General features: G+C 35.8%; 1 protein-coding gene across 2 annotated transcripts in view; it reads right to left on the minus strand.

The window, feature by feature from the left end:
* Positions 1–446: 446 nt before the first annotated feature.
* The window catches only part of PHF14 (PHD finger protein 14), a 169,266-nt gene continuing 142,408 nt past the window's right edge, over positions 447–27,304 (minus strand). For both annotated transcript variants that reach the window (XM_030008263.1, XM_030008261.1), the window contains one exon: positions 447–626. In XM_030008263.1, the coding sequence (XP_029864123.1) occupies positions 552–626 (75 nt within the window). In that variant the 3' untranslated portion in view covers positions 447–551. The remainder of the gene's footprint in view (positions 627–27,304) is intronic.

Below are 27,304 nucleotides of genomic sequence, written 5' to 3' on the forward strand. Positions count from 1 at the left end.
CAACATGAAACCAATTAAAAATCACATTATATACAAACATGTAAAACTAATTACTTATGAAAACATACTGTGCATACCAAAAAATCCTTGCCTCTACCCAGTCCTCAGCAACATTTCTGTTAATCACTGATCAGAAGAAATTTCAGAACTCATTTAGTAGAACATATTTATCTAACTTTTAAGAATCAAAGCTCTTGCTCATAAATACCAAAATATGTCTGAGTTACAACTATCCTTTAACATTGCTTTGCAGAGTAAAAAAAAAAAAATTCACCTGTTTGCTTAGTAAATGCAATTAGTGATGAATAACCCATCAGCTTGCTATACCATGTTAAAAAAGCTTTTAGAATTTTATTCGTATAGTGCTCAGTTCTGATAATTCAGCTTTTAATGCAATCAAGACTATCACCAGGAGCTACTTAATTAATTCCCCAGTGCAGCATGAATTTAATTTTCAATGACTTTATTGAGAACTTTTTTTTAATTTTACAATGAGAAACTATAATCACTGTTACACAACTTGCAAATATTTCAAACAAGACAGCAATCTCCTATTTTTTTGATTTTTTCTGTTCCAAATTCAGATCCTGAGATGGATTTTCTGCCTCAGCTTCATTTTCATCTTCCTGTAAAAGAAAATGAAAACCTGAACATTAATCAACTTATTGAAGAAGTACACTTTTTGTACTTGTTTGCACTTTTTGTACACTTATGCATATGTATAGAATTCTGTACAGACTTTTGCCATCTTTTGCATGACCAATAAGCATAAAAATAAGCCAAAAATGTCATTTATTCAAGCATTTGATTTTGCTCAAGTAGAAATAAAAATGATAAGAAATTTAAACAAGTCTAATCACCTGCATTTATAGTAAAGGAATAATTTAATGAGTTAATATTTCACTGACCAATTTACTGGATGGTTACGTAAAGAAATTACTAAACCATACATGGATGACAAGATATTCAAACGTCTGCAGCAGACAGCATTACACACCTTTCCTTTGTTCTTGACTAGAGGTTTCCACTAAATTACTTTTGAATGCAAGAACTTTCATCATTGTTCTAAAAATTACTTTTGAAAAGCATCTGCCATTGAAAAATATTTCATTTTTTTGAGACCAGATACGTTTACTTCACCATTTGATAAAAGACAATAAATTTAACTTCAGAGACACTTTATGTGCTGCAGCATCATATTTTTGTCCCATCTAGCATATTTTCTTGACAGGTCTGCCAATTTTCCAATTACTTGTACCACCATATGTTATCTGAAGATCAGTCAGGTCTAAAATAGGAAACATGAGCATGTCAGGCAGCAGCATGCTTACAATATTCTACAGCTTCAGCTCCAAGAGTAGGGATCATAATTCACTACGGGTTCCTCTGGATCTCACTGAAAAAATGAAGTGACATCATAATGCCCGTTTCCATAGGAATGGATACTATTTTGTGTCCAGTACAAAATCGTGACCTCCAAAGTATAAATTATGGAAGACTGAGAAAACTGTTTTATAAGGCAACTTGCAACCCATCGCATCTTGAACAGTCCTTATCACACATTCAAAGTATGGCCAGTTTTCCTGCCTGCATTTTAATTCAATATACAGTGAATACTCCTCATTCCAAAAACACTAAGGAGAAGAAATGAATAGACATTGGGGAATGAAGAAGTGTCCTGGCTGCTGTAACACCACTCATCACAAGTCAAGAGTTGAGAGAAAGGAAATGTCAGGGACGTTAGGTGGGACCCAGGAACCCAGGTGCAGTTTCCTGCTTTAAAATAGCACCTTCATTCTTCTAGGAAAATATCTTTTTGCATCCTAGTCCTCCTTTCAGCACCAAAGGGTGTTTTGTAAGAATAATTATAATAAAGATTTAGAGGTACAAAATATATAGGGAGATCACATGGGCAGCACAAAATAGAACAGCAATGGAAAATCTCATCAAAAAAATGTGGTCTTGTATTACATTACACAACACTAAAATAAAATTGAAAAGCTAGTTGTTCTATTAAAGAAACATATACTCCGAACCATTCTGCTTCTAAATCCTCCCCCCTTCTGGGGATAGGTTAGGCACTGTGAAATATTTACATGACTGACCACCAAAGGCTAAAAGCTTTTTTTTCCTTATCTTTCTGGGCTGTCATCTCTTCAATTACCTTTAAAACACACAGTGAGCCCTGTGGCTCTTCTAGTTCAGGTGAGGAAACATGTCTGTGCATGTGTGTGAAACCAAAGATTGTTGATTCTTTGAAATTACAAGTGTAGCATATATTCAAGAGAGTATAGTACACATACAAAGGTCAAACTTCTAAAGAAAATAAAGGCAAGGCAGAATGGGAAACAACAACAAAGTGGCAGTGTGTAACTAAGCTTAGATGTACTGCTTACAGGTGACAAAGAATATTGCTGAATAAAAAAGCCACCCACAGAAACTTTTGGCTGCTATAGAAAAAGAGCCAGGCTCTTTAATGAAGGACTTGTTAATAAAAGAACAGCAAATCTGCATGTTTCTGAAGGTCCTCACCTACAGAAGTTGTATCCCTACTGACCTCAGTGCCAACTAGTCCACCTCCCTAGCACAGAACGTGCCATTATTCCAACACCCTGACTTGTACTCCCTCATATGGGGAATATAAACCCTACACAATCATTCTTTTCCCAGCACACTTGACATATTGCTTAGGGCTTCCTATTCTAATAGAGGGAGCATGCAGAAATTTCAGAGACTACAGGGCCATACCTTCACTGAGGACTACAAGAAGGTGAAGGGATATTAGGCTCAATAGGGAACATCAGCTTCCTGAGTCTATTTTTTGTGGACGAAAAGATTTTATTCAGTGAAAGAGGTTTTGTAACAGAATCTTCTGGCTTTGTGTAGACATGAAATGTTTTAATTCTGTGCTTATAAGGTCATGTTTGCTCTCCGGCAGATTTCCTAGGTTACAGCAGCAGCTGCAGTGATCAGTGCTTTCTGAGATGAAGAAATGATGGCTCAGTGGCTATGGCAAGTCCAGGATTTGCTCTGTGTGAATACTCAAGATGGAAGCATCTGCTTTGGGATATTTTGCAGTACCCATACTCTTTCCTTTGTTCATCTCCTGTTGCTTCAACTAGGTAAAACATATTCAAACAGGTAAAATCTACCAGCAGAGTATAAATTGGACTTATGCAGGCAGATTCCCACATACAAGTCATCCAGGTCCCTGACTGATATTTTGTTATTTTGATATTTTTAGGCACAAAAGGTTTTTGAATAGTATTGTATTAAACCATGCTCCACAGAGGACATCTTAATTTTGTAGAGGTGCTTTTACTCCATCTGTTTTCCAAGAACAGAAACTCACATGTCATTTTGAAACAGAAATCTAAGTTTAGTATCTCTGAACATGGGTGACTGCTGTGCAAAACGCAGAGTAATGATGGTTGATCTTTCTCATAGTATGAACTACCAAGGGAAGAAAACTTCTTGTCAGATATGTCTTCAGCCAGATCAGTTCCCAGACCTGTGCACTGCCACATGAACAACAGTGCCAGCACAAAAGAGATGGCAGAAATGATTGGTGGGAGACACTGGAAAGTATGAACCACTAGTTCTGGTACTCATGCAGCTTTCTGCCAGAAAAGAAGTGACAGCAGTGGCCTGAGAATGGCAAACTTACTAATGACTGAAAATTATGAGAAAATTTTGAGATGTGAACTCTTATAAGAAGTGCAATATCACTGCCAGTACACTTGGGAAAGATTTGAACTGGCAATTTAGAGCACACATATCAACCGTACTCCAAGATGTGAAGACTCACTATTCTTTCAGTTTGCTGGCAATGCAAAATTTCTATGAAAAGTTTTATCTTTTTTTTTTTAATAGCCCAAGAGGCATCCTGATGATGGCACATAGAATACTGAACTGGTTGGAGATTCTAATGTCATTAATAATGTTTGAATTTTCAGCTAAATAGACTATATAGCCTAATTATCAAGAAATGATGCCAAACACTGTAGATTAAACATATTTATTTGTTTTACTAATTACCACCTATCATTATCATCATTATAATCCTTTTAGTTCTGATGATAGCAAAGGAAAACCTTTTATTTTCGTGTCTGTGGTAGCAGTGTGTAAAGTTGCTATTACCAGTGGCTACACAGCAGATGAAATACTGAATTCCAGTTTCTGTTTCACAAAAATTCAGTTCACATTATTCCTACTAATGACTCACATCTCTATTTTATGTTATTATTTATTTTGCTTCCAGCTGCCTATGACTCTTACTGTCTAGTGCTTTGCGTCCTAAAAATCCTGAAACAGAGAACAGGCATTTTGGCGTTAAGTTGTTCAATGATCAAAGTAGTTTTTCCTAGCAGATGTCACAAATCAAACTTCTCTCAGTATCTTTTCTGACTACAGACAACCATAGACTTGAATATCATACAGTGAATTTGAACACACTCACGTAAAGGTTGCCTCAGCACAGATCTAGTGACTTGTAAGAGTAGCAAAGGGAAGTGAATCCCTCAAGACTGTATTACTACTCTTACTGAAAAAGTGCATTTAACAGCCCAAAGATTATTTTCATGTTGAAATGAATGAATCGTCATTCTTTCAGATTTACAAACCCAGCAGTGATAAGGAAAGGCACAAAGGGCTTTATAAAGTGCTGTTAAAGCCAACAGCCTGAATTGAAATGTCAGCTCAGGAGCTCCTTAAGCCACTGATGACTGGACACCTCATCACCGTTCTGATGATGCTGATGGATTGATGGACCTTTCACATCAGCTTTTTTCCTACATCCTTTCCCCAGGCATCCCTCCTTTTCCCTGATGGAAACAAGGTATTGGATTAAAGGGTCCTTTGGATGCTCTACAGATGTCTTCAAATGCCCTATAGACATCTCTTCCTTCCAACTACTTAGTCTACACTTCGTAGATGAGCATTTATGGGTCACAGCAACAGAACAGGGCCAAGAATTTAAAACTGAGACCCTACAATCTCCCACCTCAATAAGTGTTGTGAACAATTATTAAAGTATTGAGCATTCAATAGCTTTGCTGAAGTTAATGGGAATACTTCAATATCTAGATGCCTTTAGGTGCCAAAACCTTAAGGTAAGAAGCTAACTTTTAAGATCCTATTTCTGAAAATTTTGATCTGACAGTTGAAAGAAACTGTCACACAACTTCACCCCTTTGAAAGAATGTTTAAGGTCAACTACAAATGGTGGTCCAAGCAGAGAATAACAGGTCTGACGTAGAAAGTTAATTTTGTAGAAATTATTCCACAATATTCCCCTGTAGACAAATTCTGGCATGGGGAAAAAAAAAAAAAAAGAAGCCTAGAAATAGCATTTTGGGTGTCCCTTTCTCTTTTTTTCCCCCTCCAACCAACTTCATTCAAAATCTCTGGGAATTTCTTTTTATTCCATTAGTTAATGAAAAGAAATCTGAAAGATGACAGTGAATTAGAAAAGTCTTAACTCTACAGGGAATTTGACACTACTCTGTATGTAGAACAGATTACACGTCAATTAACTGTGCTAGGAAATGCACCGATTCACAGATTTGTGCATTATACCACACCTGTAATTTCTAAAGGTGCACTACAAAGGTATACTTAATAAAATAAACTTGCTGTTGTGTGCTTTGCAAACTGTAACCCATATTCTAAACTTAATAAACAGCTATATATTACAGTATGATGTAAAATAACATCTGAATAGTAAGAAAGTATGCAAAACATAAACATATCCTAGTGTAATGGGGAATGACTAAAGGTTTCTCTATGCTATCACATAATCTAGAAATACCATCTCAAAACCACTCAGGAACAAATTCAGATACTATTACTTTTCATAGTATCTTAACCCAAAAGAGCTGTAATATAACTAATATACTAAGCTCCAGTGAGGGTGTCCAGCTGGTATTTCATCTCCTGCCTCACAGATTCTAGCCAGCAAAACACCAGTTGGAAGGAGGTAGAAATACTTTTAATACTTTTCAAAAATATATCAGGAAAAAGGGACTTTAGAAACTACGAGAGCTTTTCTTTGTGTATGTTAAAGTCTAGCTTTCCAATGTCATAGGCCAAATTTGGAGGAAAATTAGTTTCAGGCAAAAATTGGGAGTTAAATCAGTCTGTTAAATTGGCAAAAGGTGAGCAACCAGCACTAAAACTCAAAAGTTATTTTTCTTCCAAAGTCTATGCTACCTTCTTCAAATGCATTACTGACAACCATTATAATGAAGAGTGGTGCAAAAAGACAGAGTACAACTGGAACAGTTCTTTACCAGTGGATATTAGAAGCAAATATAAATTTCTTGTGATAGATGACAGTTTTCTGTCACTGTAGCTCTGCAGTGATAAGGCAGCTGTTTGTTTCCCAAGAAAAGGAGACCCTTGCTACATGGATCATTTTCACCATGACAGCCTTGACAAGTTTGACATTTGCTTCATGAAGTATTCTGAAGCAGCCATCAAGAAAATGTCCCCTCTGGGACCACTGGCAAGCTGACAGTTATACGTTTTAATGCACGTCTCCATTAATTCTTACTGTCAAAGCCCACCAAATTCCTACAACGAAATCTCTGCTGATCTGGTACATTAAAAAATGGAGGCTATGAATGAACTAACCATTATAATGTAAGTAAACATGACATCAATTAACTGGAAGCAGCTCTCCACCCCATTTTGTTCAGTAAAAAGAGCAACGTTTAAGTGTTGGGTTTCCTTCACCGATGCAGTACATGGCATCGTGCTCTAGGTGGCAATGCAAGACTAGGAGAACTAATTTTATACTAAAGCACCTCTTAAGAAGCTACAAGCAGCTGCATGTTTATCACAAACTCTTTCCTTTAACTCGCACTGGTACAAGAACTTTAAGTCTTTTTGAAATGTTTGTCAGTGTTCTGTATTTTCTATTTCCTTGTTTCTAATTCTGATTATACAGATAAATGTACCATCGCAAGAGCCCTTACAGTCAAATTTCATTTAACGCTTAGTACAAAAGTGGAACTTCATGCCAGATTTCAAATCTTCCATCTGTTTCTCTCCTTTTTAGGAGGCAACCATTCCACTGAGTGGCCCTTTTGGCTGACTGCCACTACAGTTGGGATCCTCTTCAGGGCAGGTGGTGCTTGAAACCCAACCATTGTTTTACAAGTTCAGCTGGTTCTGCTTGAAGAAAGTAGAGGAAAACGTTTCCTCTTTAACAATTTGAGCCTTTAAACGTTTAGGTTTATGAACTTTAGTCTCTATCTATAAATGCTTAGATATCACTAACCTGAAACATCAACTAATAGATGAAAAGCAACTTTAAAGGGATTGCACTGTGCCTGTCTGGGACAGGCCTCCTTAATTTCCACTCTGGTCGCAGAGTGCACACTTGCATTAGTTTTCAAGCCTTCAAGTCTGACAAATGTCCTGATTAAGATCCTTTCTAAAGTAAATTTGTCACTCAATTATAATACTCACAACTGTGTATATATAAACATATATATGGAAACCACAATAGCATTTTCTACTTATGTGGCAATATAATCATTATTTTTATGAATTATAAATTACAACAGAAAGTTCCACTTTATATATAATTGTAATACTACTACAGAATAATATTCCATAGCCTAGAAATGCATATTCTAATCAAATCAAGATGATTTTGAATATTCATGGTTATATTCCCACCATATTTACACTATACATTTACTAAATTATAAGAAGCAAAACTTCATGTTTGTATGCTTGATAGTAAGAAATAAAATGGCTTCTTCTTACAATAGCTACATGAGAACAAAAGGTGCTCAGGCCAACAATAAGGAATTAATAGCTCTTTTAAACAATTTTATTTCTAAGTACTGTTTAATAAACAAAAACAATTAAGAGACTAATTTTTAACCACTCAATTGTCAGGTTGTACATGTATCTTGGTAGTTACTAAACGATAGCTAAAGATTTTTTTTCATGCTTTGACTGTTTTCACAAATAAGTTTGGCTATAGACAGCCTTTTATCAAGAGGTCTGAACATTCTTTGTTTCCAAAATGATTAACAACATTAAATAGAAAAGTAGGCGCAACTGAGTTAAAGAAAAATGCTTCTGTAAGCTACAATCAAGACATGCTGCCTAAGTTGAAGGCAGCTGAAAGACATCACTCTAAACATCACTGAAGTACACGTTTTTAACAGAAAAAGATAGCACTACCATATGAAAGGAATAAATTTATCTCAATAACAGAGAAAATCTAGACCCTAATGAAAATGTTTTAGGAAAAATGAGTGCATTGCATGCTTCTGACCAAAATTAATTAGAGTTTTAATGTTTTACATTTCCACCATAATTCTTTAAATGGTGCATTTATTTCATAGTAATAAACATTCGGTTCATTAAGTAAAGTTCAAAATCTGTGTTACTCGCTACATTTAACAACCTTTGGCCCTGTTCTTCAGTATTTCTTGATTCAGGTTTCCAAAGCATTGAATAAGCAATTGAGGAGCACAATTAAATTTCATGACTCTGCATATTTAGGATTCTCGTTTCATCTAAGACAAGGGGCAATTAATCTACCATTCTATACTGAATTCCAACTTTAGTGAGCCATGATAGATACTGAAATGAACTTACAGGAAATGCTTAATTAAATTACTGTAAAAAGCATAACCAAAGATTTTTCCTTCCTTATGACAAAAGAAAATGCACATTTAATTAGAAAGAGTCTACTGCAGTATATTATAATTTTAATAACTTGGGAATTCATGAAAATATTGCTACAATGTGACAGCTAACAATTCAGAAGGCTTTTTCTCCTTTCTTTTATATTCCATCGGAACATTTCACCTGAGTACAGCCATGAAATTCTGCTCAGGCTCGAGGCATAAAAGATGGATCTTTCATTGTAGTTAATATGATGACATAAGTCTGAACAACACAGCAAAGGCCTTTATCTTAGTCACCTATTTTCCAAAATGTGATATAAGTAAATGCTGTAAAAATGGCTTTATATTTGTTATAATACTGAATGCCTATATTTAGTCACAATCCATGAATTTGCAAACAAAACTGATAGAAATGAACGAAGCTCTAGAAGCAGATGGAGGATAGACTATGACAGCAAATAGAACCTGTGCTACTGATGAAGAAATCAGAGATGGAAGAGACTTTTGCTTTTTTTAAAAAAACACAATTCCTTTCAGTAGGCCCCCCAAAACACATATTGACATTTAAATTCAGAATCCAACAACTCTAACTAGACAGACATTTCAATGATTTCAACATAGATTAAATAAAATCCCCCAAAGAGCATTCTAGGCTAGGACCAGATCCACATCTTCATGCTAACAACCCACGTACAATCTCTCATGGAAGACCTACACCTTCCCTACTGTTATCATTCATTTAATCTAAATTAACACTAGCACTGCAGACCTACCCAGAAGTCAAAATCATTCCTTTACAAGCTGTATAAATGTACTTTTAATTTGACAATATAACCAAAACATTTGGCTATGGACCTGAAATGAAACAAGACAAGAAACCTGTGGCTTTAGAAGTTGGAATTCTGTTGGTTTGATGGCAAAGGAAGGCTTGTAGATTTGTTTTTATATTTTGACTTTATTTCTGTATTTGAAGATAGCACTTACTGTTCTGATCCTGTCATGATGCCTGAACAGTCCTGTTTCATACAATAGATCAGCTCAGCTGTATTTGAAGGATCAAGGGTGTATTGGTAATAAACACATAGTCAATTTTGAGTCAAAATTCTAACATTTAATATACCAAGGTTTCATTAGTTTCAAGCTGATCAGCTTCTAAATTAAAAAATGAATGTATTAGGTTTAACAGTAGAATGAATTCTCTTCAACCTCCACTCATCTGCATTTCCAAGTGAGGTTCTAAAGCCAAATGTTATTTAATTCAGTGGGTATACTGAGGGATGTTTTGGTAATTTGTCATGATACTGATGTTGCTTCACTGTAATTTTTTGAAGTCAGAATCTGATGAAACCCTTTCAACTGGAAATAATGCAATGTCCAACCATTTACGGTAATATTACCATCAAAAGGAACTTTACAAAAACCTGCCCTGTAAAAGCAGCATCTGCCTCCAAACACGCTCTGATATCCTCCCAAAACTTTTTCTCTAACAATATTTATACAGTTTGTAAAAAAAAAGATTAGTTTCCTTTCAGAAACTTGGAATCAAATTAACTGACAGACCTCACCTCCGTGCAGGTAGTCACCACAAACAGGGTTCCTTACAGGTTCATGATGCATTTCCTTCTGATAAATTTAGAAGTTACTGTTTCACTGTACTACATCAAAGTCATCTTTTGGTTTGTCAACAGCTTGCTTCCCATCTCTACCCGCCCTCCAACAAATCACACATAACTTTGTTAGAAGAGTGGGAGAAAAAATACTTTGATGTGATTCAATTACTGAAAAGCTATATTCTCAAAGATTCCCAAAGCTAGGGAAATTTGGCTATAACTAATTAGTGTTTTGCATATTTGTGGTAGAAGACCTCATTACAGACCTCACATTATAAATCATTATTTATCTACTTTTTCCTTAAAACACTGAAGCCACTTAGTATCATTCGTTGAAACTCCTTTTGAAGCTCACTAAACTCCATTCCTCAGAAGACTACTCACTCAGAAGGTTTTTTGTCTTCCATTACATTATATCACAGTGCTTCCAAGACATAATGTTCTTCACAACCATTAAGGGCCACAACTTGCAAACACGTATACATACATTGTTACATTCAACTCGTCTGATCACTGAAGTGAAAAGTACTATTTCTGGGGTTATGTATGAAATACACTGTCGAGCAAGGCTTCTCCGGAATGGAATACTGAATTTAAACAGCCCCTGGATCAAGCATGGCATTTAAATTATGGGTATTTAAGAGGAAGTTGAGGCTATTTTCAGAGGGCTATTTTTTCCTGAAATCCTAGTGCTGCCAGTCAGCTGCTTCTAAAGAGTTTCTGCCCAGCACCTTATGTAGGGTCAGCAATGGCCTCACAGAGATGTTTGGTAGTTGCTGCTCTCTGCTCTTGTACAATAGCTGCTCTCGTCACTATGTTACCTAACAATATCAAGCAAAAGCTTACATATTCATTCATTTTACTTAGTCGCAATCTATTTGTCTGGTTTTATTAATTGGCTTTTCTCTTTCTGCACGTACAGGAGCTCCAGGAATTGGATGTCACGATTCTAAGAGTTAACAGCCAGTAACTATTTCATTATTTTCTGTTTACTAATGATGTAAGATAAACATCGCATGTCTCCTTTACTCACAAACCAGAACAGGTAGTAAAAAAAAAAAAAAAAAAAAAAGGTTAGGTATTAAAAACAGGCTCATGTTCTCCTGTGGAAAATACTACTTAGTGTTTGATACAACTCATTTTGCCTGCTTCCTCTCATCTAGATGTACCTTAGACAATGCAACACATCAAGAACTACAGAAGCCTGTAGCACTGCCATTTAAATCAGCTTTTAAATTTAGAAACAAAGATCTAACTATACTACTTCATCTGCCAGTGTATGATTATTAAGAATATGAGGACTATGAAGAAAATAAAACAAATGCTGTCTATTTTGATAGACAACAAATCAAGGATCTTACTCTTCCTATATTAATTAATACTTCCCTTCGTCTGTCAGTACTCTCCTTAACATCAGTGACAGTTACTGGCATTAATCATTTGTGACTTGGACTGAAGTATTTTCAATTTATTTAAATTCAAGGAAACCTTTCAGGAGGTAAGTTCTCAAAAAAGCAAAACCTGACAATTTTGTTAGCTGTTGCTTCCCCTGTCCATTCAAAACCCCCAAAATGATGCCTTTTAAGACCTAGATATAGAAAGGTCTCTAGCTCCTTTCAAGATTTTGCTGTTCAATTTGATAAATGGTAATATATTGATATAATATTTATTTAACTATAATACTAATTAACAATCTGAATCTTGGCCAAGTCATATCATGCCACATACTGTACAGACACATCTGGAGACTCTGATCTGGTAAAGTCTAAAATCAGTTACAAAAAAAAAAAAAAAGAAAGAGAAGGACAAGTAGTAAACCATCATAAAAGCTAAGTGGGTCAGGATAATGGGCATGTATCTCGATCACATTTTTGTGCCAAGTATGGCTAATTAATGAAGAATGATTAAAAAGTGATTATCATCAAAATGTATATAAAACTATTTCATATAGAAATATTTTCTATTTCTTTATAAAATAAATTGACTATATGGGACAGACATAAAAAATCAGACAGTTATTGCAGATATTTTATCAAAACAGTACTGGGCCTTGAGGAGTCAGTCTGTTGAGGTGTGCTTCTGTGGGGAAAATAGAGTTGAGGTCAAGGTGAGAACTCCCCATATGAAGCATGGTTTGTGGAGGAAGCTGAGAAAACCTCTGGATAGTGAGCTGGAAAATGTCACTGGAGAAGAGGAAGAAATAGAGGAGTGGTACGTAATAGGATTTATAATCTAGAGGAGGGTCACTAACAGAAACCAGGATAAAGCTAATGCATGTGTCCATAGTAATGCAGGGTCTGAGACTCAGATGAGGAATTTCTCAGCTAAAACCTCTGACATTTGTCACCCTACTATAATATGTATTTGGCCTGAAGGGGGTGGACATTGAACTTGCTGATACATTAAAGAACTTATCCATAAAATGTGAATATTTTCAGTGTCAGGATGGAGCTCTATGCATGTAAAGATTTATATAAGTGCTAAGTGCTGTCATGGTTATTATATTCAGAAAGTACAGAAGGCTTTAAAATCATTAACTTTGCTAGTGCAGGACATCACCTGTTCTTTCTGAAATCAGCAAAGAAATAAAATGAGTGCAGTTATTGCAAGAAATTGTCTAGTTTTAAATTCTGATGCATATTTTTTGTCTCTAGGAAAAGTAAACAACCATTAATAGGAGGAATTTTATGATACATGATATGGTATAATATGCAGCAAGCTATAAAGCACATGAAAAACAGTTCTACTTCATATAAACTTGTTTTTCATCAGGAAATTATTTAATTGGAAAGATGCTTTGAGAGCAATCAGAAGGCAATGCATAAAAAAGGTGTCTGGTTTTGAATGATGAAAAGAGAATGGAGTCAATTTTTAAAACATAATGAAATAAGGAAGTAACTACCAAGTCAGCGCAAGTACATCAGCCAGCAGAATCAAATGAAATTGATGTGTCTATTCCTCTTTTTCAGAAGGACAAGTACCTGCTCTCCAAGGAAGACCACATCCTAATAGCATTTAAGTGGTAGTAAATATCCTCTCTGTGAAAGCTACAGTGGTCAGCTTGAGATAGATCAGTTTTTTCGATGTGAATATACTTTCATATTTAGGCTGTCTTGCATCGTGTGATGATAATTGTTAAGGTTGTGGCCCAGAATTACACCTTTGGGGGCACAAACTTACGGATATTTAGTTTCTGATTTTGGATTTTTAAAATGTATTGTTTATGTCCTGTCTTTTGCTTACAATTCAAACTTTGCTGTTTACTCAATGGACAGTGGAATTTCACACAAAACATTTTCTTCATCCAAGAACAGTAATAATTCATTTGTCCTAGTAACACAACATTTTCAGATATAGTGAGCATTGCCTCTACGTATAACCAATTTTTCCACTTGAAAATCTTTATTTCATTGAGAAAAACAAAAGGCAGGATTTTCTTTCATATATTTAAAACTTTAATTACAGGAGGACAGCTATTGGTACTGCCCGACAGGTTAAAATACTTGCTCTGAACAGAGCTGTCACTAATACAGTATTTACTTACGAAGTGACTTCTGCATGAATGGGATTGTTCCAGGCTGAAAACAACATTTCTAATACCATAAACAAACAAGAGATGAATGCACAAAATGAACTGTTTAACAGGGGTTTATGTACCCCCTGTTCATTGTATTTGGAAATGCAGTCCTTAAACTCAGAGGCAGAGGGATTCTCCATGGATTAGAAGAGAGACCCGCAGTCCTTTCAGCAACATCCTTTTATACAAAATTTGGCACTAACGCTTTGTTTGCTTCGGCAAATGACTTCATGCTTTGTCCTTTTAATCCAATTTCCACCTTAATATAGACTAAAGTGTAGTGAAAATACTGAAAGAGAATGCCTGGAAATTAATTGCCTTAGAAATCTAATCCAGGTGGTAATCCAATCCCACACAGTCAGCTCCTCATTAACTGAGAAGTTTAACCCACAGATAACTTCATACAAACCAGCATTCAGCACTAGCTATGACCAGATATAATTATCACACATCAAGATATGACTCAACAAGGCAGATAAGAGGCTAAGTCTGACAAAAAGAAGAGGAACAGGCACTCTACTGAAAGCCACAATAATTGATTGTAACACTTATCCCAACTTGAATAGCTCGGATTTGTAGGTTATTACAGCATTAGGTACTTTGCTGGTGCAGCCCATTAAGTGTATAAGCTACCCTATTCAGCAAGAGCTTCCTCATTAGCAGGTATTATCTCCTCTTTTCCATAGGCCAAAGCACCCATGCGTACCTTACACAGCCACCCCACAGCAGACAGGCGCCCTTACTCATATTTTACTGCCACAGAAAAGAATGATTTCATAGTCAATGAACATTGCTATTTTTTTTTTTTTTTTTCCTTGGCCTGATTAACCACAGGAAGCAACTTGGACAACATCCTGAAAATAACAGACACTTGTGGATGCCAGTGGCTTGCCATCTATGTGTCCTGGCAAAGAAAGGCCAGAAAACCAGCATCGCTGTGTCTCCCTTGCAGAAGCTCTGGGTCCATTGATGACTCAAAGGCAACACAACATTGCTGCTCATTGCTTGTGGATATGATGTCAGACTTTCTGGCAGCACAGTGAGATTCACCAGGTATTTAAATAAAAAATAAAACCCCAACAATCTTTAAGCAACTTAAACATGATGAAAGCATACCACTAAGGTATTTCCATCAAAATATTCAGTGCCACATACCTTTTTATCCTAGCCAAACTAGTATCTATTCATAGAAATCTCTGTCTTTAACTCACGCCTTGAGCAGGAGAAAGAAAACAATACCTACCCAAATTAAAAGCAGATTTCAGTAAGCTAATGGATTACAGTCCTACAACTCAGAATCTGCAGAAAGCACAAAGAAAGTGAATCAAGTGCCAGAGCTCACTGGCAGCTCACTCTAACAATGTTCAGTACGTAACCATAGCTCTCCTACTTTCCTTCACAGTGGGAAAACATGACAAATATAAGCCAAGGGTAGGTAACTCAAGTTAATTCTGTAGTCTGGGGACCCATGCTAAATTCTCAACTGGCTACCGCTGGCAAAAAGGAAATGGTATTTTCTACCATTTGTGAAGCAAACATTTTCTTAATGTAGTTTCTTTTGCATAGCCGAACTTGTCAGTTTTACACACTTCTCCACAGAAAGGTAAATTGTTCCATAATAGTTTCTACAATTTCTCACAAGATATAAGGATTTTGTTTATACAGGAGATTTCAAAGTTAAGCTGATAGAAGCTCAAAAGTGTGCAGGAAGGAGAAAGAAGACCCAAGAAAATGGAAAATAAATTTCCTGGCAATATTCTTTCTAAGGTGATCTGAACTGCACTTTGCCTGCACTGGCTCTCAGCAATAAGCTAGTATTCCTGCTTAATGAAAAGGATTTGCATTCCTGACCTATGTAAAAATACAGGCTGTATCTGTGATTCTCTTTCTCCTGTTGTTTCTCTGAGTGATTGAGGTGAGAGCTGAGATTTTTATGTTGTCTGAATAGTTTCATTAAATGTAACAGACCCCTCCCCTACTCCTTGGGTTAAGTCCCAGATATATTTTTTCATTTTCAAGGTCTTATCCATGCCCATTTGGTTGTTTTGTTTTGAGTTGATAGCTTTAGACAAAAGCAGGTGAAAATAACATGTCTCAAGGCTGTATCACCTTCCTCATACAAACTATTTCCTTTTGCTGTCTTCTCAGCATGTGTGGAACTTCACCATTTTGTGGATGTTTCACCATCTTCAGGCTTATTTTCTTCTAGCTTTCACAGTCTACATTACAAAATTCTCATCTTTTTAACCAGGAAAGTTCCTGAAGATCCTTGGGATAACTCTTAAAATCTTCTTGGTATCCTTTCCTTTTGACACAAGCTTTTCTTTCTTTGTTGCTCTTCTCTGTCTACTTCCTTAAAAGAACATCTTCTCTTGGTACAAGGATAAGGTAGAAATAACAGCTTACCACTTATAATACGTTCAAGGTGTGGGGACTGAGGAGATTTTCCTAGAAAGGAAATATCTGGCAGTTGGTTTGCTTTTTTAAAATTCTGAATCATAATTTTTCCTCTAATCTGACATTTAAGGGAATCCAAGAGGAAAAAATGAAACAGGCCCCAGTCTCTATCTCTAAAAAATTAGAAACACATTTGAGGACTACAGCAATGTGTTCCAGCCAGAAAACCACCACCTATGGTGTCCATTTTTTCATGGTTAACATAGGCACTGAATATTTCACTGATAAATGTAATTTTCAACTCATTCATCTGTCATAAAGACCTTTTGAGCCAGGAGTCCTCTTTTCTGATAGGGAATATATGAAGCAATATTTAACCTCAGGTTTATTCTGTTGAGCAACATACTTTATCCACCTCACCAGGAATGACTGGGAGTCTAAAACCTAAACATTTCAGAGGAAAGGATACAACACAGAAATCAATTTTCCAACTGACTATGTGTTCAGCTTTTTTTGTTTGTTTGTTTGTTTGAAATGACAGTCTACCTGTCTATTCCATAGCCAGTAACAGCAGTTGCCAGACTTCAGTCCTTACTCTCTCCTTTGGGAAGAGAACTAGTCCATGACTAAATCACTAATCCTCGCTTAGCAGCATCCAGTCACTACTCATTCCAGTATTTTATTTTATTTTTCTTCTGCACCTGGAAAATCAAGCTTCCAGTCTTTTCATGCAAAAGGAACTGTCAAAAACTGAAAAATTTTAGTGGGGTTGGGATGGGGTGGAGCAGAGAACTTAAGTCACATTGTACTGGTCTATTTGCTGGTAAGCTGTTACATCAGCCGTTGCCCCTAAATCCTTTGTGGACACAGTGACAGATTTCTATCATCACCTTCATAAGCCAAACTTTCTAGTATTTTAGAACTCCCATCACATTAATGATTCATCACTCTGAAAAAAGACTTAGATTCTAACAGTGATAATAGCAGTCTTTGTCTCAAGTGTTACAGATTTTCTGAGGAATACAGCAGGTTGTGATCATATTTATATGAACTGAGATAATTTTTGTAACTATTATAGATAAAACCATCCTGCTTTCACCACACCAGATGCATATTCCCCACTAATCCAAAAATATTAAATGCATAATTGAATTTCCTTTCCTTAGGGCATATGATTTCATAACCTACAGCAGGAAAGGATAAGAAGAGTCAATTGACAACAACGTATCATGCCCGTCCAAACATGAAAGGCCAGATCTCCTCAATAGCTTGTGCATACTTCTCCTGCTTTCTACATTAACGTTTATGAACCAATGATCTATCAAGCCCTGCAAAATCAAGCAGTAGATACTCTGCAGTTAACAATTTTTTTCATACTCTCCAAGAGGCACACTCAAGCATATGTGGTCTAAGAAATTAGCACTTCAGAAAGCCCTAGGTATATTCCTCCTGAATGTCTCCGCTGAAATAACCACTTTCAAACACAAGATCAGCCGATCGGCTGAAATTTCTAAGCCACGCACTTACAGCTAGCTAGAATGCAATTATGAAAAAAGCAATATGACTTTACTTCTGACCAATGGTAGGCTTCCTTAATGAAGTTTTTTGATGCTGCAAGATGTGAAGCAAGCTCCTCACAGAGCATTGTGAAGATGTAAATTCTCATGCTGAAATTCGTAAGTCACCACCAGTCAATCGAAGTCTACCAGACTATATGATCCTGGAGTTTGCTTGCCTCAGAAGTATTGCTGTATGTTTGAAAAGTATGAAGGAAGTAGCAGTCAGTGTGCCTGCTCAATCTGCCATGAAGGCATCATACTTGTTCTGCAACGCAGGCAGGCTCCCGTGGTTCAGCAAGGGATGAAAACAACCAAGTGTTTCTCAGTACTTCCATTTCAAAGCAGAAAAAGCTGACTTGTAAGGAAGTCAATTAATCTAATGTATCCACTTTCTTGGAACAGAAGATACTGAGGATTTTCCAGAGCAAGAAAAGCCTCTGCTATATGCAACTGTACGTATTTGTAGCCTAATACAGTTTTTGTCTGATGAACTTGTCCCACAGTACACCAGAAGCCAATTCTTTGAAAGACATGCTGTGAATGCTAAGTTGCTAGCATGCCTCTTCATAGCCAAAAGCCAAAGGCATGTGCCAACCTAACATAAGTGCCTGACTTCCAACAGGTAGGACCTCATATACACATATCCTCATGTAGTATCTCTCTTATACTGAAACAGCAATAGATATTTTAAAGGAAAGAACAATGGGCTGTTGTGAACTCTTAAGTTCTTATCATGCATTTGATTGTATGCAAGCAACTGAAAGCTCTAGACATATAGTTCTGCAGAAGCAGACCCATACAGATGCAGATAGATTGATTTGTTGGAATGAAATGCCGAGTTTTACTGATTTTGAATTGTGTGTTGTCCACCTAATCAAAGTTTATTTTCAACGCCAAATTTTGAGTAGGATAACACTGAGAGAAAAGCTTTTAGCCTGAAAAAGTTTACAATCTCATTTAGAGTAGTTGGTGGAAAATGGCATGGTTCAGTTGACTTCCTGCCTTTATTACTATTAATTTACACTGATTCTTCATAAGGTAAGAGGACCCAGTGAATCTGCAGGACAAGACCAAATATAAATGGTTGTCTGCTGTCCAGAAAATAACAATCTTTCCAGTATGATGCTGCTTATAAATTGAGTGTGTAGAATTTATAGATACAAATGCAATTGATGCCATTGCTTCTCCCTAATAAGCAGTGGAACCTATCAATTAAAGGAGGTTCTCATCCTGTGTGTAGGCAGCTGTTTGGGTTGAAGTACTGTGTTATTTTGAGGCCTCTTGAGGTGGCTGACCAAAATTCAGCATAGATAAACAGCATGATCTTAAAAAAGATGCCTAAGAACCTGAATGAAATATGATCAAAGCTAATCAATTAATTTCTATGTGGTTTGATACAGAACCGCTGTTAATTTCAATGACCATGACTCAGATTCATCTTTCCTGTGTTTGAGCTTGCCGAAAGTTAGATAATTTGCTTACACAAGATGCACTCAGTGGACAGTAGAAGGAATGCCCAGAACATAACTCATCACCCTTATCTTCCACATTGATTTTAGGACGGGATAGTGCAACAGTTCCCTAATACATTTGCTAAAAACATGGCAAGGACAGATGGCAAGCAAATGGAGACACCCTTAACACTTTGTACCTACAGAGTGCCCATGCAAGAGTAAATTCCACTCTGTCTGTAAATAATCACAAAAGGTAAAGATTCAGAGTCTGTAGGAACTGGAAATATTTACAGAATGAATTAAAATTGAAATTGCAAGTTTCTTTCAACCTACTGATCATGCAGTATTAAACAAGTTTTATTGCCTTATCATAGTAATTAATTTTTATTTCACATTAATGACATTCTTATCATGCCTAAGATGTTAATGCAATTTGACAACAGCAAATACCACTTGCAAAGATCACTTGGCTTATTCATGTCACTAGTAGGGACAAATGCATAGCTTTACATTAATGACCTTCCTAACATACTAATTGCTTCCAAAATGAAGGACCACTTCTGTGTTTTCGTCATGGAAAGGAAGGATTCATTCTCACATTGTCTTTTAGTATCTGTTTTTTTTAAGAAAACAATTAACAAGTTTCTAGGCAGCAGTTCTAAACCAAAATGTTGGGTATACCCCATAAAATTATGTTTTCACACGGTTCCAATTAAATACATGACCTTACTAAGTCTTCCAACTTCTTTCAATATCATTGCGATGTGATACTAGTAAGTGATTAAAGTTAAATTTATTGCAGGAAAAAAACACTTGGAGTTCAAAGTAAAATGCTCATATACATCAGAAACACTTTGTTTCAGCTTTCTACTTATTTGCAAAAAGCTGTTGCAGCCTGTGACGGATGCTTTGGGTCTTCTGTGGATGGGACTGGCTGCAGAAAAGAAATGTCTCTTCTGACCAAGCGCCTTGGAGAGCGCCTCTCTCAGAAGATGCGCAGCTGCAGCTGGAATTACGGAGCAAGTGGCTGTAAATGTGGGAGGTGCTGCTGCAGCTTGGGGCTTGGGGAAGGAGCACTCACAAAGAAAGCACAAAACTTAACCACTCAGCCTTGAATGTGAAGCAGGTCCATTTCTCCCCTTGTTAGATAAAGACAGTATATGACCCTTTAAAGTACTTCAAATCAAATGGTTTTAAAAAATAATAGAGGGACAGCTATGAATTCTGCAAAACAGGTGCAGGGTTTCATCACATACAACTTTTCCCTTGTGCTATTATTTCATTACAAATAGCACCAACACTTTCCTGCATTTTCTTGTTAAAGAAACTGGAAGCATAGCTGAAAATGTGTTAAGATGCTGAACCAGAGTGTTTGTGTATAAAATGCTTCATTACAAACATATTTTGAATTCTTATTATATTCTTATTAACCCAATTACTTTGCTATGTATACATTTAAACATAATTATATAATGTGATATGCACCTCTTCTCTATTATGTTTACTGCTAAGGCTAATTTTAACTAAATTAAGAGTTCATTCAAATACACTCAGTATACACATAGTTTGTGGGTTTTTTTGCAAACTATATTACTATTGTACAAAATAGCAAAGTAAGCTTTCTATAACAATAAATTGTGTACCTTTACATTGATAATAAATAAGCATTATAATTTGTTCTGAACAAAATATTTGCAGAATTAGTACGAAGTTTAACACAAGCATGTTTTAACTTTCACTTGACCTTCACCTTTTTTTAGAAAAAAGGTTTTTGTATTCATACATACATTCCTGTTGAAGATGGGGTTAAACTTGTCAGAAGCATTTTAATAAAATACTGAAGACCTCCTTTAATTTATGGCAGATATATTTTCAAGAAGGAAAATGCTGATATTATCTTGGTTATAAGCTCGCTGCTGAAATGATTTAGATATTCTTTTCCTTTCACACAGTATCAGTATAAAGCTTTTCTTTGCAGGCAATGAATTATAGTTGACACTTCAAACCTATTCTATCAGTATCTTCTAGTTCAGAAAAATGAGAAAACATAAATATTTATTCTATATATACAGAAGAGACACAGGACTCTGATAAAAATGATCCATTATGGGATGATGAATAATTGTTACATGTGTCACACTTAGAACAGCAAAGGGCAAAAAAATTTGCCACTTTTTAATATGAGGATTTGAGGTTATTGTGTAAATAAAAATGCAGTCATTTTATCATATTGAGCTGATAAGTGTTTAAGCCCAGTGATTTCTGATGACATTCACTTCATGACTATATGGATGATGAAGCTGCTTGATACAGATCCTTGGTCTGATTTGATAAAGTCTATTAATGATGTGCTTTAACAGTGGAAAAAATATTTATGCAAACAGCCTTCCATTTTCCCAGTTTATATGTGCAATACTTCTCTAGCTTAAGTTTACCAATTAATAAGACTAGGAATCCATTTGTTTCATTATGCGATCTGTTCACTGCCTTTAATCTTGTTTCTATTACTAACTTAAGTTTCTACATTATGCAGAGAAGTAGAGGCTATTATAACCTACTGAATAATAAACTCTCTAGGAAAAAACCAGTGGAATTTCCAAATATTTGAAACAATATTATCAGTTTTATTATCAGTCTTTCCTTTTAAAAAAAGAAAACCTCTCCTATTAAGTGCAAACGCTAGCCAAAATGTAGTAAACAGAACTAATACAACTTGATTTTGTAAAAATGTTTTATCCACAACGTCTAGTTTTATACTAGAAATGGAAGCTCTTTGAGGTAAGGATCATTTTTTTTGATTCAGTGCTTTTAACCAAATAGCTCTTGACTGCAAAATTGAAATGTATTCACAATACAAATTATGGAGTTAAAAATAAATACTCAAAATGACAAACTCTTGGGGTAAGACTGCCATGAGAAAAGTATAATATATAATTGCACAGAATTATTGGCTCATTTGTGTTATGGGAGCTTCACAGACTGTAACATAAAGACCCCTTGCTTATTAAATTCAAATTAAAATGCATATTGATTTAAATGAAAATAAACTAGCATTAATTCAGTAAATAAAAATCAGGAAGTTGTGAAGTTATAATACTCTGGAAAAACTGGCTAAGCCATCTTCTCATTGTGCTCCATTTGTATTAAACAGTGAACTATAAAACAGAATTCATAGATGCTAACTTAGCAGGAAAAAAACCCAACTGTAACCACACCATGTATGTAATACTGCCTCTGAAAAGTTTTAGGTTTTGACACTATTTCTTGGCTTCATCACTCTACCCGGCCAATGGCAGATTACCTTTTGGCATAAAGAAATAAGGAGCTGCATTGGGTAACAACAAATGTTTACCCAGCCCAGTTTCTTGTCGCCTTCAATGGCCACAGGCAGATGCCCAGGGAAGACTGCAAGAGGAGGGCAAGAACAAATCAAATTTATCCCTAACAGTTTCCCAAATTAAATGCTATTACTAAATACAACAACCTTTGAGATAAAGAAATTTCACCTGAAATACTTAGTATCATTGGAGGAATTTAGAAAATGTAGACTTTAGGAACAGTAAGATTATTTTAAAGAACACTATAAAATTTTCCACCTGTTGATCTCAGATAAAATAACGCAAATATAAGTTTATTTTCAAATTTTCTCTAAGTGTTCAGTGTTTCTACATGAGATCCTGAGGTAGGGATGGAGGGATCAAATGTATTTCCCTCCATGGTGAAGATGGAGAGATCTTGCACAGGGTCACACTTGTGGTGAAGAAGGAAGTTTCCTCTACTCAATCTTTCTTACAGGAACAGGGGTTGGGTTTGGGGTTTTTTGTAAGTTTTTAATGTGCTTCCCCTTTTTGCATAACTTGGTGACTCTGCAGACAACATGACTTCAAAACTGGGTTATTTTTACTCTGCTGCTTATCAGGGTAAAGTATGAAAAATTGTGACTTTTGGATTATCTACAAGCTCTGAATGACACCGCACCATTTTTGCTTCTATCCCCATTTCAAATACCACCCTTGAAACTATAAAGAGGCTGTTAAAACAAGCAACATTTTGCAGAAACAAACATCTAAAATTGTGCACAGCATGCACACACATACACAAATTATATTCTATGGGTGACTCCATTTTTAAATGCTGACTTACTAACATCTTTTTACCAGAGCTAACTATATAAATAAAGACTGTCAGAAAATGAGAATAAAAATAAGCATCTAAAATGCAAAAGAAAAATCTCTGCTCCTTTCTTTATGTTCTCTTTCTTCATGCTTCCTACTTTTTCATGTCTTGTCTTCCATTTTGAGTATTATACCTCCCAGACCCAGAGCTACATTAGAACAAATATACCCTTATTCTTGACTTTGTGTTTAATTTTCTACAGTTCTCTAAGTAACTATTTTCTAAATGTATGCCTTTATCCTCCTAAACTATGAATATTTATCTTCATAATAGCCATCCTGTGTGACCAATATTGGATTAACTGAGTTTACCTATAGTGAATGCCTACATGCAAAAGGTCTGTTGAAAATTTGGAGAAAAATGGGGTCAAGTACAATCAAAGGTTCGGAGAACATATGTTAAAGTGGAAGACTAGTAGTTCACAGGCCATAAAGGCTTATACAGGGAAAAGAAAATGCAAAACAGATGAGCCCCTGATCTAGCTGACAAAGATAGAAGCTGAACTAAGACAAATCCAGACTAGAAATCAAACTAATATTTAATGCTGGAGGTCATTAGCACATGAAGCAAATTATTATTGAGGGGTTTGGGTTCACTCCATATCATTTGAAATGTTTTTCATGAAGATGGATACCTTTTTTGCAAAAGCATGTTTTTATCGACATGAAATTTAGAAGGGAAATACTATTGCATATACTACATAATAAATTAGACTATCTGATAATAACGTCTTCTGGCCTTCTAATCTATGAATCATAGAGAACAAAACCTGGCTACTGATGAATAAAACTGAAGTTATCACTAATATTTAACACATTAAAGAACCACAACAACTAACCAAGGATACAGGGAACACTTCTATTGTCATTCACTTGCACAGATTTAAGGCAAGTTTCTACACCGACTACTCATTTTGGAATTTTGGTTGTAAAACTATTCCAAATTAGAACCTACTACTTAAACTTACTCTATTTTTGGAGATAGGATGCTCAGATTAGAGTCCTAGATTTAAACATGGTTCCCTATACCCTGTTGAATCCAAACCAACAGTGACAGGTTTCCAACAAGCAAGGTGTGGATACGCCTCTGTGCACTATTACTCTGAAAAGATTTCTTCTGATAAAGATCACAAAAAAAAGTCACAAGGCTACAAGCACACATATACGACTTTCTGTGCATTCCAATGCCTGAGGTTCTTGATTCCAAATCACAGTCTAAATTTTGTGTAACTAATCACCTGTCTGAAAATCTTACAAGTAGTAATTGATCCTAATTTGCAGAAAGAAGAGCAGGATTTTCACTAGTTACAACATTAAGCAGTAGCTCTTAATTTTAGTCAATCTCCTGAACAACCCAAATATGCCAAGCCTACTCTACTGGGCTAAACTGAGAGGAGAGCTGTAAAATGAGGAAAAAGTGCTCCTTTTGAATGGATAAATACAGAAGAACTGGCCAGTACACTAAAGCCAGAAGCGCTAATGGGTATTTTGAGGGTTATTTTAATTTAATTTCTCTAGAGCACCAAAATCAAAATGCAGTCTCAACTGTCAGTTCTGGACCATTTAACTGCAGGCTGCCACTGAAGAGGGAGGTCATGGTCCACAGCTATGCATCCCCTCCGCCCCTGTGGATGTCACCCCATGGTCTGTCCGATCAGCCCACCGACCCAGCTCACTCATCTTCTGGTCCAACAAGAGCAGCAGGCGGGCTGCAGGAACAGACTGCTCGTTCCGCAGCAGCGTGGGCTTGGGCTGCTGTAAACTGGCTGAGGACTTGCTCTACTGGCCACTGAATTGCAGAGCATCTCCAGACCCCTGTCTTAGCCAGCGGTGAAACACATTCCCCTAGGTTAAACCCTACTCTGGGTGCCCTGAAAAGCCCTCCGCAAGCATCTTTTTCAGTGAACACTGGCACAATCTGTGGAGATTTAGACCAATAAGTTTAGCCAGCTAAATTGTGCAGTAGGCATATCTGCACCTCTTTTGTGCATATCGAGAATACAAAATAATACCAATGCAGTCCTTATGAGAGGACAGAAAAGTATCTTTATTGACAGAAGGTGTGTGCTAATTTCCTGTGCTGACTTCAATCAATTTAAACAAGAATCTTACCGGAGTAAAACACATCAGGACCAGATAATGGAGAAACAACTTCCCAAAGATACGACTCCTCATCACAGTCTAAGTCTCTCCGAATTTAACTGTATTTTCAGTAACATTTTCACAGTTTCTAAATAAAACAAAGCCCATAACTATAGCACAGAATATGTAGTTCTGAGTATTCCAGGTAATCTAGAGGGTTTGGAAGACTAAGATAGCTGAGCAGCCACTTTTAAAAAATAAAAAAATTAATTACAGGAGAACTGTTCACTTAAGAAGGATTTAGCAGGTCAATGAGGGCTATGAAAGAGAATGGTGTGTGTTAATCTACTTCATAGATTTCAGAAAATACATACTTGGCATTAACATAAATTTAGTTTTAATTTACTGTTAATTAGGGTAGATTAATCTATACATGACTATCACAAAAATACACATTAATAGCAAAAAGAGCTATTCTAATAAATAACAAATCACTGATCCTACTGTGCTAAAAAATTTAGGTATTGCGAACACTTCAACATCTAAATATTCTGCTTAACCATGAAAGAAATTTACAGAAACAATACTTTGATGAAGCAGGATTGCGACACTATTGGGATAGCACTGCAGTTCAGAGATAACCCTGAAACAACTGGGTAAGGAAAAATCTATATAACCTACGTTATTAATGACTACTGACCGACCTCTGCTTATCTTCACTACCTTAAAGATGACATTGAAATTTTCAACTCTGCTCAAGTTCCATTATCTGAAATCTAGACCATAATAACTTAAAAGGGTTCTGATGATATTTTCAACCTGTCATATTAAAATAAAACAGAAAATTTCTGACTTTATATATCACCTAGAAAAAGGGTCATTGCTTTGTTCACATAGTGCAATGTGAAGTCTAATATTTACACTGCATACAATGACCAGAGAATGTATTTGCTTAATTTTTCATTCAAGTATTACAGATAAGAGAGAAGATAACAAATCCCTCAGAAAAGAAAGAAAAAAGAACACTAAGAGTGTGTACATAACATATTGAAGAAAGGAGTTATGTTTACTTTCCTCCAGGAAAGAATTTCCATTGTGTATCATACGTGCCACACAGCAAAAGATGACAGTAGCTTACATGACATCGTACCATGCCACGGCATGAATACTTCAAAACAATCCAGTCATAGCTGACCAGATAGTGCAGACAGGTAGGCTGAAGTCCACTGACATCAGTACAGCTATCAAAATATACAGCAGGTGGGAAACAGCCTTCAACTTGTAAAACTTGCTGCTATTTTCCTACCCAAATCTTGCTTAATTCTAATTTTTCATTCCATTTTCCTCTAGCCAAAAAAAAAAAAAAAGTTACGATCTAAAGCATGTCGTTTAAGCTAAAATCAAAGCTGTTCTTTCTTCTTAGAATATATCCAGTTGTTTAACGCTCTCTAACACCTTAAAGTGACCAAATATAACAACGTGTTAATTTCAAATTGAATTTACAAAAGTTAAAACTGATTTTTTTTGTGGGCAAGATGTTAAAGAAAAACAATATGTCTTTTTAAATTTACACTAGCTGTAATGTAATTGTTTCTTCTGAGCCTATCCATTTTGAAGAATGTTTCAGATTTTTTTTTCAAATAAAAAAGAACCCAATATCACTCAAGGAAAGATACTGTTTTTTCTCTTTGAAGGAATGAAATTCCAACTTATCTGTATTCAGAATATGAATACAAATTTGTACACAAGTGATTCTAAATGCCAGTGGCTTCTCATTTTCAATGCTGCTATTTTTC

The sequence above is a fragment of the Aquila chrysaetos genome, chromosome 3 (genome assembly GCF_900496995.4).
Source record: "Aquila chrysaetos chrysaetos chromosome 3, bAquChr1.4, whole genome shotgun sequence".
NCBI lineage: Eukaryota > Metazoa > Chordata > Aves > Accipitriformes > Accipitridae > Aquila > Aquila chrysaetos.